We start from the raw sequence: 12,090 nt of genomic DNA, 5'->3' as shown, positions 1-12,090 counted from the left end.
AGTAATCCCAGCATTTGATTTTTTGTTTTCCCTTAGCGAAGAACAAGAGAAAAGTTAATGAATGTGCTTTCTCTCTGTGGTCCAGAATCTGGCCTTCCGAAGAATCCATCAGTGAGTAACCATGAAACCGTGTGTAAAGGTTTTAAAAATCACATTATTCCATGAGGAAAGGGAGATTATTCTGTCTTCTTGCTTGCCTTTTTTAACTTACCTGGCTTATGGTGTTGGCGGAGCATGAAAAAAACATGACTTGTCTCTGTGACACGTGGCAGCTGTGCCCCTCACGGGATCACCCAGTTAGACATGAACGTGCAGACCAAATGCCACCTCTGAATTCACGGACAGCTGAGGCCTGTGGTGCTCTTAGGGCACTGATGTCTCGTGTGAGGATGACAAAGCTGACAGATGGCTTTTGTTTCTGTGGGGCGGTCAGGTGGTGTTTTCTTCTAACGAAGATTTGGAAGTCGGTGACCAGCAGACTAGCCTGATTTCTGCCACGGAAGACATAATTCAAGAGGAAGAGGTAGCGGTGGAAGATAATACCAGTGAACAACAGTTTGGAGTTTTTAAGGATTTTGACTTTTTAGATGTTGAACTGGAAGACGCAGAGGTAAGGATATGGGCTTTCTATTGTAATATTTATAGAACAGTTGTAACTGTATAAAAATTGAAGATTTGACCAGAGACACTTTCCTTATGAAGGTCAGTGTAAGGTCAAAAGGATAAAAACCTAAATCAGTGTTGGGAACCACCCTGACTGGTTTCAGAAGCTGTAATCAATCCCCTGGGGCTAAGGCTGAGTAAAGGACCTTGGAACCATAAGCCACTTAGGAGACAAAACTTATCTTCCTTGTAGGGGCACCACCTCTGCCCCCTTTCTCCTCACCCTGCTTGGCCCCAGGTGGATGACTGGTTAGCCAATGATGGGTAAGATTCCTCAAGGGAGGGATGACCTAAGAGAGGCATGGTCACAAAGGGGCTCTCAGGGAAGGACTTGGGGGACTATAGGAAAAAGGGGTGATGACCCTTGACTTTGACACAGCCTGAGTCCTCATTCTGTCTGGGAGAAGTCTCCTAATCTCTTGGCTGCCTTATTTCCCCTACCTGACTTAAGCCTGAAACAATGCCTTAAGCCTGAAACAATGCTGGAGGTGGGTGTGGGCCTGTGCTGGAAAGAGCTGTTCCCTAGGGCAATCAGGCCTGAGAAAGACTGCAGAAAATCCTATGAAAACTACTTTGCCAATACCCTCAATTTAAATGATAAGGGTCCAAGCAGAAAGTGAGTTCCTTCCCCAAAGTTTTAAGGCCCTTTAACTATCTGACCCTGACTCAGAATAAGCCCTCAGAGTTCTTTGAATGTTATCTATTGTTTAATCATTTCTGCCTGATAGTAATTGAGGAACTTTACATATACACCCTGTATTCCTGTGCAAATTGAACCTAATAAAAAGCATGTCTAGGCAAGGGTCCCGGTGCTCTCCTCTAGGGAGAGAGTGACAGAGGTGCTCTGAGGCTTTTTCTCCTCTTGAGGGAGAAGCCGCACCATCACTTTTCCCCCCACAGGACTCGGTAGTCTGTAAGAACTTATTTTGTCTCATCCATAACTCCTCGGACCCCAGGAGCTTGGGATCCGAGTCAAATCGGGAACTAATGTGTGATTAGTACAATTAGTCCAGCAGCAGAATAAGTCTGAAATAAAAGAGGAACATCTAATTTTTTGTCTTTATCTTTAAAAATAGAAAATTAAAAATGGATTTTATCAAAAGTTGTTCTCTTAATTTTTTTTCAACTACACTTGACATTTAATATTACATTTGTTCCCGGTGTACAACATAGTGGTTAGACATTTATGTAATTTAGAGTGGTTCCCATCCGTAAGTGTCGTGCTCACCTGGCACCATACACAGTTATTACAGTATTATTAACTGTATTCCCTATGTTGTACCAAAATTATTTTTTACATTTTGGGTGAGTTTAGACTTAAATGTTTAGCATGTGAAATTAATGTGCAGCAAAAGAGTAACAAAATTGAATTAAAATTTATCAAACAATTTTAAAGAATGTGATATTCACTCTAAATTGGCGATTAAACAGGCTCTGGCCCTCTAGAACCTGTTTCTACAGCAGGTGACGGAGACTCTTCCTGTGGCAGTCCTCGCCACTCTCTTCTTTAAGATGTGATGTAGCCAGTGCTCCTAAATGCCTCCCTTCATTCAACACCCAAAGGGCTTTCCCCCTAAATTGATTCAGTTTAGATCAAATTGATGGTCGTGTCATTCGGGTGCTTTCTAAATGCAAAATCCAACTCAAAAGGTGTATTTGTGAGCTCACAAAACTGAGATCATCCAGAATCATGGCTACTCTAGATACAGCTCAGTGTGGTCGCTGACCCTTTCTCTGCAGTTGTCCAAGCCCTGCCGTTCTCCCTGAGTCAGCTGGGCCTCAGACAGCACAAAGATGGTTGTCGGTGCTGTGTGTGGCCTTCCACCCACAGCAGCAGTGTTTGCCAGAAGTTAGGGTCACTTCCAGAAATGCTCTCAGTAGAGGAAAGAAGTTGCTCTCCTAAATCCTTTAGCAAATTTCTTGTCACATCTCATCGGCCCACGTTGAGATATTGGCCAGTTTCTGAAACAATCACTCAGGCAAAGCAGACAGGATTGCCCTGGTTGTCTTAGGAACCTGTCCCTGTCACTGAGGTCAGCACCCTAAACTACGGGAACCCACACCTGAGAAGTTTATGTCAAACAAGACAAAAAAAGGTTCATTCTAAAACTGCTACAAATTTCTGTATTTGAGAGGCCCAAATGCCTTACTAAGTATCCATACCATGTCATTGGTGTCTTTCAACAGAGAATTCAAGTCACCCATATAACACATGCATTCATCAGCTCTCTTGATGGGGCATTTCCTTTGGCTCCAGTAGGTGAGGTGGAGGAATGAAATGTAATGGCTTTGTGTCCTGTCCCTCCAGGAGTTGTTGACAGGAAACCAGATCAGGGAGGTCCTCTTCTGTGCTCAGCCACCCCTGCAGATGGGAGGCTGTGACCACAGTGCCTCGTCAGACACAAGGCCTTTACACTAGCCTAGGAGCTGTGCAGGTTTCTGTGCAGTAGTTCAGTTTTACCTTTCCCGAAGACCCAATTGCACAGCTTGCAGGGCAGCAGCTTTTAAGCTCTTTTTTGAAGGTACTGTGCTCCACAGTCAATACATTTTATATCACATCCAAGGATATACTGCACACCTGCAAAATACAAGCTGCAAGGGTATGTGTCCTCCCTCAGTGCTTTATGCGCCCTGAAATTTTCTGTTCTCTTCCTTTTTATATTTGTTTTCCAAAAGGGCAGGTCACCACCCTCTAAAATAGATTTCACATCCACAACTTGGAAAACATGTTGTAGGAAATAGGACAGACTTGAATGAATAATTAAGCAAGAAAGTGGAATGGACGAAGGGGCCTGCTGCCCTATCTCAAGGGCGTGGGCAGCTTCTGGATTCTTTTGTAGTTACTTGCTCTTTAGAGTTCAGAATTTAAAATTGTTAAAGGTAGGCCCTTGACATTTTTGTAATGATAAGGTTATTATTTGTTTGCTTTTTTTATAAAGAACACTATTAATGCTTCCAAGTTTACCCAGTACTTTAAAATGTCAGCAGTAATAAGAATGGCTTTTAAATAAAACTTTTCAATTAAATGAAAGATGTTTACTGTAAGTCTGTCTTTAACTCAAGTGATGGCATTTTGGGGAGAGTGCTGCTAATTCTGCCTCATAATTAGGCCAAATCAAATGATAGAGATTTTTCTAAAAGCTAAGTGTAGTCTTTCTCAAAATATGGTAACAGGAAAGACTTTGCTACAAACAAACTCAACTGCTAACGAAATCTTGAAAGCCCGCAGTGTGTGTTTGTTCCTTCACCAAATATGCGCTGAGAGCCATTGCCATTATCGTGTGTATGCTACATAATACCCCCTGAAACATGTTCTAGGAAGGTGGCTTTTCGAGCTCTGGCTCCAGCAGAGCCCGGTGCATCCTAGAGAAAGATGCCAGGGCCAATGGCTGGAGCTCCTGGTCCAACCAGATCGGCTCTGGTTTTGTTCATCAGTTTTACACAGTCGACTTGCATCTTAAATTTCATTTGAAATAGGTATTCCTCTGCTTTATTTTTTCTTTTTTTAAAGGATTTGAAAACCTCTGTTCTGAACAATCCCTCTTGAGTAAAGGAACATAAATTATATTTTGCTAGCTAGCCAATTCACTGTAATCTGTCATATCGGGGCTTAGGATGAGTTGTCAGAATGATATCCTTACAGGGGAGGATCAGCTTAGAATAACAGAAATTTAACTTCTATAAATCCAGGGTGAAATAGAATTTGCCATATTTCCTCTTGACCTTTTAAAGTTGGCAAAAGTTAGGTTTCGATAGCTGTAATAGCTTAAACTATTTTATAATAAGAAATGACCACTTGATTCAGTCAGAACCATCCTACAGTCTGAAATAGTCATGACCTCGTATGTCGTCAGCTGCGTGTCGGTATTTTGCTGTAAGTCAGTTCTGCATTGTACCAAGTATTAAATCTATGTAAATTTTGAAGGTTTTTTGAAAGTTTGTGTTGCTGAAGTGTATCAAAGAAATGTTGTTTTAAGTGTCTGTCTGACTTGCTCACATATTTTGCATTAAAAAGTAATTTAAATCTCATGTTGGCTTCCTGCACAAAGCTTAACCCAGAGCTTGAATCAGTCTTTGAGTTAGAGAAACCACAACGAGTTTTCCCCAGAAGTGCAGTGTATATTTCAATGTTTGTCTTCGTTCTTTCTAATTCTGTGTGTTTTCCTTTTTGCTAACCAGGAGCTGCAGGTAAGTTGCAGCCTGGTGTTGTGGGGTGTTTATTTGTTGTTGTCTGTGATGTGTTCGTCCTCTCTGTGACCTCATCTGTGTTTGTGTATTAGACTAGAAATGGCCTAGATAGTAGATTTAGTTGGTCCCCAGTAATACAATAGAGAACGTAAAGAAAATTACTTAGTTAAAACAGGTTATCAACCAGATATTTTGATCTCTTGAAATATAAATATTTAATGATATTTTAAAAGTTTTAAGAAATTGAAGGGCTGATTGAAACTCTGCTTACGACAATGCATTAAGTATTCTTCATCTTGGTATATGTTTTCCTGGCATACTATGTTTACTGTAGTTGTGAGCATGTATTTGAGGTCTTAGAAATCACGTCTTGCTTTTCCAGGGTGAAAGTATGGATAACTTCAACTGGGGAGTCCGCAGGCGCTCACTGGACAGTATGGACAAAGGGGACACGCCATCCCTCCAGGAGTACCAGTGCTCCAGCAGCACGCCCAGCCTGAACCTGACGAACCAGGAGGACACAGACGAGTCCTCAGAAGAAGAAGCGGCCCTCACAGCCAGCCAGATCCTCTCACGCTCGCAGATGGTACATCGCCACCTTCTCACACAGCGACAGCTGGTCTCCTGGTGTTCTTAGCTTCCAACCTAGTGACTGCTGCTTCCTGATACTCTGTTTTTCATTTCAGTTTGGGTAAAATGCACGCATGAAATGAAAATACAGGCTCGCAGCAGTATTGGAGTATCCCATTATCCATGACAGGACTACACCTTGAAGTCGACAGTGCACACCCATTCGCTAAGACGCATCTTATACCACCTCTCTCCTAGGAGCGGCGCATTGTTCTGGGCACTTTCAGAACAGGGCCTCCTTTTGAATGGTGCCTGTTTTTAGTACCAGTGTGGGCACCAGCACTGCCTAATTCACTGCCTTTTTTCTCTCCCAGTTAACGTGGAAAGATTGAGCACAACTTTGGTCTTTTACACAGTGAAGTCAGTTAGATGGAGGTTCTGCCTTGTATCACAAGGGCTAGGTGGCAGAGAGTTAAAGAAAGAATGAAAAATGAGGAAAAGAAAGCTACGGGTAGTGTGTTCTTTGGAAAAGTGGGCGTGGAGGAAGGCCAAAGGTGCAGTGGGAGCCGGGCTGGAGCTGGAAGCAGCAGTGGGAGGAGTGTCCACCACGGTGCACATGATCTGGGATCAGCCGGCCAGGACAGGCGTAGCCCACACAGCTCCGCCACTCTTCTGCCAGTGCCCGCTTCCCACTAAATGACACCGTGCCTCCCGTTAATCGGGACCCATTTGTTCTGCACCCGGTTCGCAGGGCAGGTGTTGGCAGTGATGTTGAATGAAGGGCTGAGCTGGCTTTAAACCAGATGTAGAGTTGTCAGTTTGTGATCGGCTTCTTGTCACCTCATTTTTCAGCATCTCATTGTTGCCCCAGTATGTCTCTAACTAACCCCCCAGTTAAGCATTGGAAAGATAATAATTATGATTTGCTGAGTGTTTAAGATGCACTAGTCTCTGCCCATGGTGTCTTCCATGTATTAGTCACTGTAACTCCTGGACCACTGGAGGTGAGGATAGCTGTTGCAGCTCTGCAAGTTAAGTGACCTGTCCTGGGCCACACAGCTGGCAGGTGGGAGTGCACCGGGTCTCTAGGCCTGTGCCTCCCATGCATGTCCTCCATGGGACTATTCTCAGTTACAGGAATGGTTGAGTTACTGGCAACGGTGTCCAAGTGAATGACAGGCCCTCCCCCTTGCAAAAGGGCTCTTGACTGTGTCCGCCTCATGGGAACCTCATGAGGAGGAAAGCCACCCAGCCCTCAGGAAGTGCTTGCTGAAGGGTAGCCCCCACGAGCGCCGTGGGGCAGAATCAGCTGTCTTCTTATAAGGCCAATCCCGGTCATAGTGGTAGTGACAGAAAAAAGAACTTGCAGTTGCTTCTTCCTCGTGGGAAAACAGTTTTTGCCTTCACCTACTTTGCATCACTAACTTAATATTTCTCAGGTTAGGTGTTGACCATGAAAAATTTACAACCCTGCTTAAAAGAGGAAAAAGTGTAATATTTTCCTTTATTCTAATTACTACCACTTTTCAAAGAGTATAAACCAACTAATGATAGACTATCATGACAACCACTTTATTGTCCTAATTCTTTTTGTAACACTGAAGTGTTATGGGATTGGTTTCAGCCTTCATAAGGGGACAGCAGCCTCAGAGTTAAAATTACCCCTGCTTCCTGAGAAGCCGCTGCATGCTGGGCACAGAAGCCACGGGGAGGAGCCCCTTGGCTCACCGACTCCCAGACCCCTGAAAACACAGAGCCTCACCCCAAAAATAGGAATTTCAGTTCAAGATGAACATGGTTCCATAGAGCTCCTCCCCTTTGATAGCTTTGTTTAGCAGATGTAACCTGTATAAAGGGTATTTCAGTTCTGCTGATGGATTGGTTAGCTGCGTGCATTAAACGTACCAGTTCTGATAGACTGCGTGGGGTAAAAGGCAGTTTCAGAAGTCAAAGAAGCTCTTGCTAACTAACCTCCTCCTCCCCTCCACCCAATTATCTTATGATACAGACATGTTTCTTGTGGCCTTTGTGACCATCACTGACTCATAAATAAATTCCTTATTGTACTGTTTTTCCTTTTAGTTAAATAACGATTCTGCTGCGGATGAAACCATGCCAGACCATCCTGACTTACTTCTTCAGTCTCAAGATTCCACGGGCAGCATCTCAACAGAAGAAGTGCTTCAGATCAGAGATGAGACCCCAAGTTTGGAGCCTTCCCTAGACAATGCTAATAGCCAGCTGCCTGAGGTGGGGAGAGACGGGGGCTGGTGCATGGCCAATCTGGGCTCTTTCTAGCACTCTGTTCCATCCCTGGCCTTTCTTTCCAAAGAGTTTTCCTCTGATGACGCTGATGATTTGATTTGTGTCCAGTATTTCTAACCTGGTGGGTTGTTTTTAAATGAAAGTCAATTCTGATGATAAAGGACAGTTGATGGATTAAGGAAATGACCTACAGGTTAAAAATAATCTTGAGTGTTTTTAATGAGCATTTCGTGTTGCAGAATGTGATTAGGTTCGTGTCCAGCTGCTTCTCTGGGGACGGGGAGCATCTTCTGTGGCGCTGCGTCTTTTCTAAGGACCGCTTTCGGTTTTCCATTTCTTTTTGCTTTGTATTTGGGTTTATGTAATTGGTGCTGTGATTGGGATGGAAACCTCAGGCCAGCTGTGTTAGCAGTTGTTTAAATGAAATCTCCTAAAAAGACTTTGGAGCTACTAGTATCATGCTCTTTGGGAAGGCCTGTGAGAAGTAAGCCAGATTCCGAGCTAATGACTGACTGAAAATAAGTAAGTATTAGTTCCCTTAGTGTTCTTTCTTAAGATTATTGTAAATGCTTTTTTTAAAACTGTAATTGTGGAGCTCTGTCATATGTGCTTTTATGCCTTCGTAACCATTAGGAAAATACTGTGGTTTTTTCAGCGTTCACCAAATTCATGTAGTTAGGTCTCATCATTTTAGTAAGTGAATCCTCACGCTTTTAGTAGCTGATAATGCATTTTTACATCTTTAATGGTAAGTGGACATATTTTGAAATGAAGGCATTTTGGCAACTTTTTTTAAATGCTCACACTAGTATAGCTGAAGTTTAGGTAATTTGATCCAACAAGTATTTATTGAGATTTTACTAAATGCTGGGTATTCAGTTAGGGGCTAGAGAGAGAAATAAGGCATGATCCCGGCTCTCCCAGGTGCATTATCTATTAAGGGAGACAGAGAAGGTTAAAAAGTAGCTTTACATTTCAGTGTGAGAAACTCAGTAACAGACATGTTCAAGGCTTTGTGAAAGTCAGAGGCTGATCAGCTGTGCACAGGGCGACAGTGGTAAGGGACAGGCTTCATGGCAGTTGGGACATTCTAGGCCGAGGGACAGCACAGTGAAAGACATGGCAATGTGAAATAACATGGTAGGTTCAGGAGCAGCAGGAAATTCAGTGTTTGGAGAATTAATGGAGGAGGAGGAGGAGCAATAGGAGAGATGGTTAGGGCCTAAGATACGAAGGGCCCTATATGCCGACTAAAGACTTAGACTTCACCTTAAGGGGATAGAAAGTTATAAATTTTCATTCTTTTAAGATACACCTGTGACAAGCACTGTATTAGGTGCCGAGGCAGGAGCGACACAGGCATTAATCACTCACCTAGTGTTTACTGAGCCCCCACTGCATGCTGGGCGCTATTCCTGGTGCTCAGCTACAGCACTCTGTGAAACAGAGGCTCCTGGTTTCATGGAGCCTGTTCCAGTAGGGAAGACATAATACATGGGTAAAGTAAATAAAATATAAGTACTACATCGGAAAGTGATTGTGTTACTATCCATACTAAGAACATCCAGCAGCAGTGTGGACTTGGTGAGGGAGAATGTTGGAGAGGGTGGCATTTGAGGTGAAGCCTAAGTGACAAGAAGGAGCCAGTCCTTGGCGATGCAGCGGGAGAACGTTCCAGGCTGAGGGAGCAGCAGCGAAGGGGGCCCTGCGGCATCTGAAGGACAGCAGGTCGGCCAGTGGGGCACAGTGAACACGGGATTGTGGAGGGAGGCGGGGCCAGAGGGTGGGCTCCTATGATTGCTTTAGAGGCTGCACCACAGGTAGCCACTGGAGGATTGTAAGCAGAAGGGTGTGATCTGATTATGTTTATTTTTTTAAATCTCAGCTTTTCTAATGGAGAAAGCAAAGTAGGTTCTTGTACCTGCTACAGGGAAAGGCTATGATCTCATTGTGTTTTAGTAAAGTCTCCATGATGGAGGTGGGGACCGTGGACTGGAAGAGGCTGAGATAAGGAGATAAGAATATTAGCAAGACGGAAGGGGAACCTGAACTAAGACGAGGGCTTGAATGTGAGAAATGTTTATGGGAGAGAACTGACACGTTGCAGAGATGCGACTTAGGTAGACAGACTGCGCTTCCTCCCAGCTGTCGGGAGGCTTGTTCAGTGGGCAGGACCTACTGGCTACCATTCTCCTCAGGAGCATGGAACAGGAGACCGACACCAGAAATCCGTTCTTAAGAAAAGCGGTATGGTTAATGGTTGTTTGTTTCAATTTTGCTTAACAAATATAAAACTCTTATTTTTTGGTTATTGAAAAGCTGCAATCATAGTAAACTGCCTCCTAGAAATAATTTATTTTTATTGGAAATCATGTATTTCCATATAGTGTATTGGAAACTTTGATATTTGAGATGGGCATCTGTTCATCTAACATCTCTTAATGGGCTCACCCCCAAGGCACCCTGAAATTCCTGAGGATACTTCTCTTTCCTGAAGGAAAAACACTTCAGTTTACAAGTTTTTTTCCTTTCACGGTAGTGGACCTCATTATTACTATAAACTTTGTGAACTGGTGGGTGAGAATGAAGGAGATATTTTTAAACCATAGTATATGATTTAGAAAGAGCTGCATGGACATTAAAACCATCACCCAAAAGAATGCTGCCCACAGGAGAACAAGTTTGTGTCTCTTGGATATATTGGCCTGATTTGGTTTCCCCTGCTGTGCTGAAAAATGTCAAATGACCCAAAATTGCTCCCATTTTAAAAATATGAAAGCACCAAGGTATTGAAGTAAAAGCATAACTCTGTTACTTAAAGCATTTTCTTAAAATGAGGAATATAACTAACTTTACTATATTTTATGAAGAAAAATCCATCCCTGGAATTGAATCTTTCTCTTAAATTATGTCAATATCAGGAAGCTGAAACAACAGGCTACAGTATGTCATGACAGAAACTTCTGGGCTCCAGAAGGGATTCCATTCTGAACTTGTGTTTATTAGAGAACCCTTTACAGAGGATTTCTTCTAGTATTTATAATAATTTAGAGGCCAGTCCATGGATGACAGAAATCATTCCTTGTAGGTGTTGAGTTTTTTAATGTAACAAAGGATGTGTGTGTATGTGTTCGTTTGTCTAATAAGAAAATTTGATTTTCATAATCTACAAATATAAACCTGGAATCCATTCCATTAGCCCAAACGCATTCTCTTCGTGAAACCTAGGTGTTACAGAAAAATTCAGCCCTGACCCGTGTGGCTCAGTCGGTTGGGCACTGGGGCGCAAAGTGAAAGGTCGCCAATTCGATTCCCGGTCAGAGCGCATGCCAGTCAGGGCGCATGCCAGGGCTGTGGGCTTGGCCCCTGGTTGAGGTGCAGACAGGAGGCAATGGGTCGATGTTTCACACATCACTGTTTCTCTTCCTCTCTTTCTCCCTCCACCCCCCTCTCTCGAAAAAATAAAGAATTAAAATTTTTTTGTAGAAAGAGAAATATTAGGTTGCCTTAGTTGACCAAAATTATAATTGGGAGTTGGAAGGAGATGATAAATGGGTAGAACACAAAGGATTTTCAGAGCAACAAAAACTACTGTGCATGATACTATAATAATGTATGTAAATCATTATACATTTGTCCAAACACATAGAATATACTACACCAAGAGTGATTCAAATGTAAACCATAGACTTTGGGTGATAGTGATGGATCAATCTGGTTTGTCTGTCATAACAAATATATCACTCTGGTGGGGAATATTGATAAAGAAGAAGTTGAGGCATGTGTATGGCTAGAAATTTCTGTACCTTCTGCTTTATTTTTCTGTAAACCTAAAACTGCTCTAAAAATTGTCTATTTAAAAAAAGAGAGAAATATTTAGCATATATTATAGTAATAGTTACAGATAAAATATCAATCTTAGAATTATTACTCAAGAACGAATGACTAATGAAAAATTAGGGCATTAAACTAAGAAGTTTGATGGATTATTTTAACCTGATATGTTTAACTTGATATAGAAGGAAAACTTAAGAATAAAAACTCGAGGTATGGAAATGCCTCTCGCACTGTCACACAATCTATCTTTCCAAATACCTGATGCTTGCCCCTTTTGGGGTCAAGTCATTAAAAAGGAAAATTTTAGGTGGAAACCTTCGGCTGTGTTAGAAAAGAAGTTCAAGTATTATTCTGCGAAGCAATCCCTTCATGCACCTTTGTATTCTCTTGCTGTATTTCTGTGCCTTTGACAACTTCGAATTCCTTTTTCCTGAAATACTATCAATCTTAGCTCGGGCTGCCATGACAAAATACCATAAACTGGGTAGTTTATCAATAGCGGAAATGTGTTATTTCTCACAGTCCTAGAGGCCAAGAAATCCAAGATCAAGGTGCCAGGCAATTAAC

At 42.5% G+C, this 12,090-nt stretch overlaps 1 protein-coding gene across 13 annotated transcripts in view; it reads left to right on the top strand.

Moving 5' to 3' along the window:
- FRYL (FRY like transcription coactivator) overlaps positions 1-12,090 on the top strand; it is a 240,210-nt gene that overhangs the window by 207,289 nt on the left and 20,831 nt on the right. For 8 of the 13 annotated variants that reach the window (XM_045833907.1, XM_045833905.1, XM_045833898.1 and 5 more), the window contains 4 exons: positions 37-111; positions 425-610; positions 5,234-5,437; positions 7,504-7,671. In XM_045833907.1, the coding sequence (XP_045689863.1) occupies positions 37-111; positions 425-610; positions 5,234-5,437; positions 7,504-7,671 (633 nt within the window). Of the gene's footprint in view, positions 1-36; positions 112-424; positions 611-5,233; positions 5,438-7,503; positions 8,209-12,090 lie in introns of all 13 variants that reach the window. The other 5 variants (XM_045833908.1, XM_045833903.1, XM_045833902.1 and 2 more) reach the window with 2 other exon arrangements.

Source organism: Phyllostomus hastatus, unplaced genomic scaffold (genome assembly GCF_019186645.2).
Source record: "Phyllostomus hastatus isolate PE091 unplaced genomic scaffold, TTU_PhHast_1.1 phas_contig_196, whole genome shotgun sequence".
Taxonomy (NCBI): Eukaryota; Metazoa; Chordata; class Mammalia; order Chiroptera; family Phyllostomidae; genus Phyllostomus; species Phyllostomus hastatus.
Note: the sequence above shows the minus strand (reverse complement) of the source record. Positions and strands in the feature narration are given on the sequence as shown.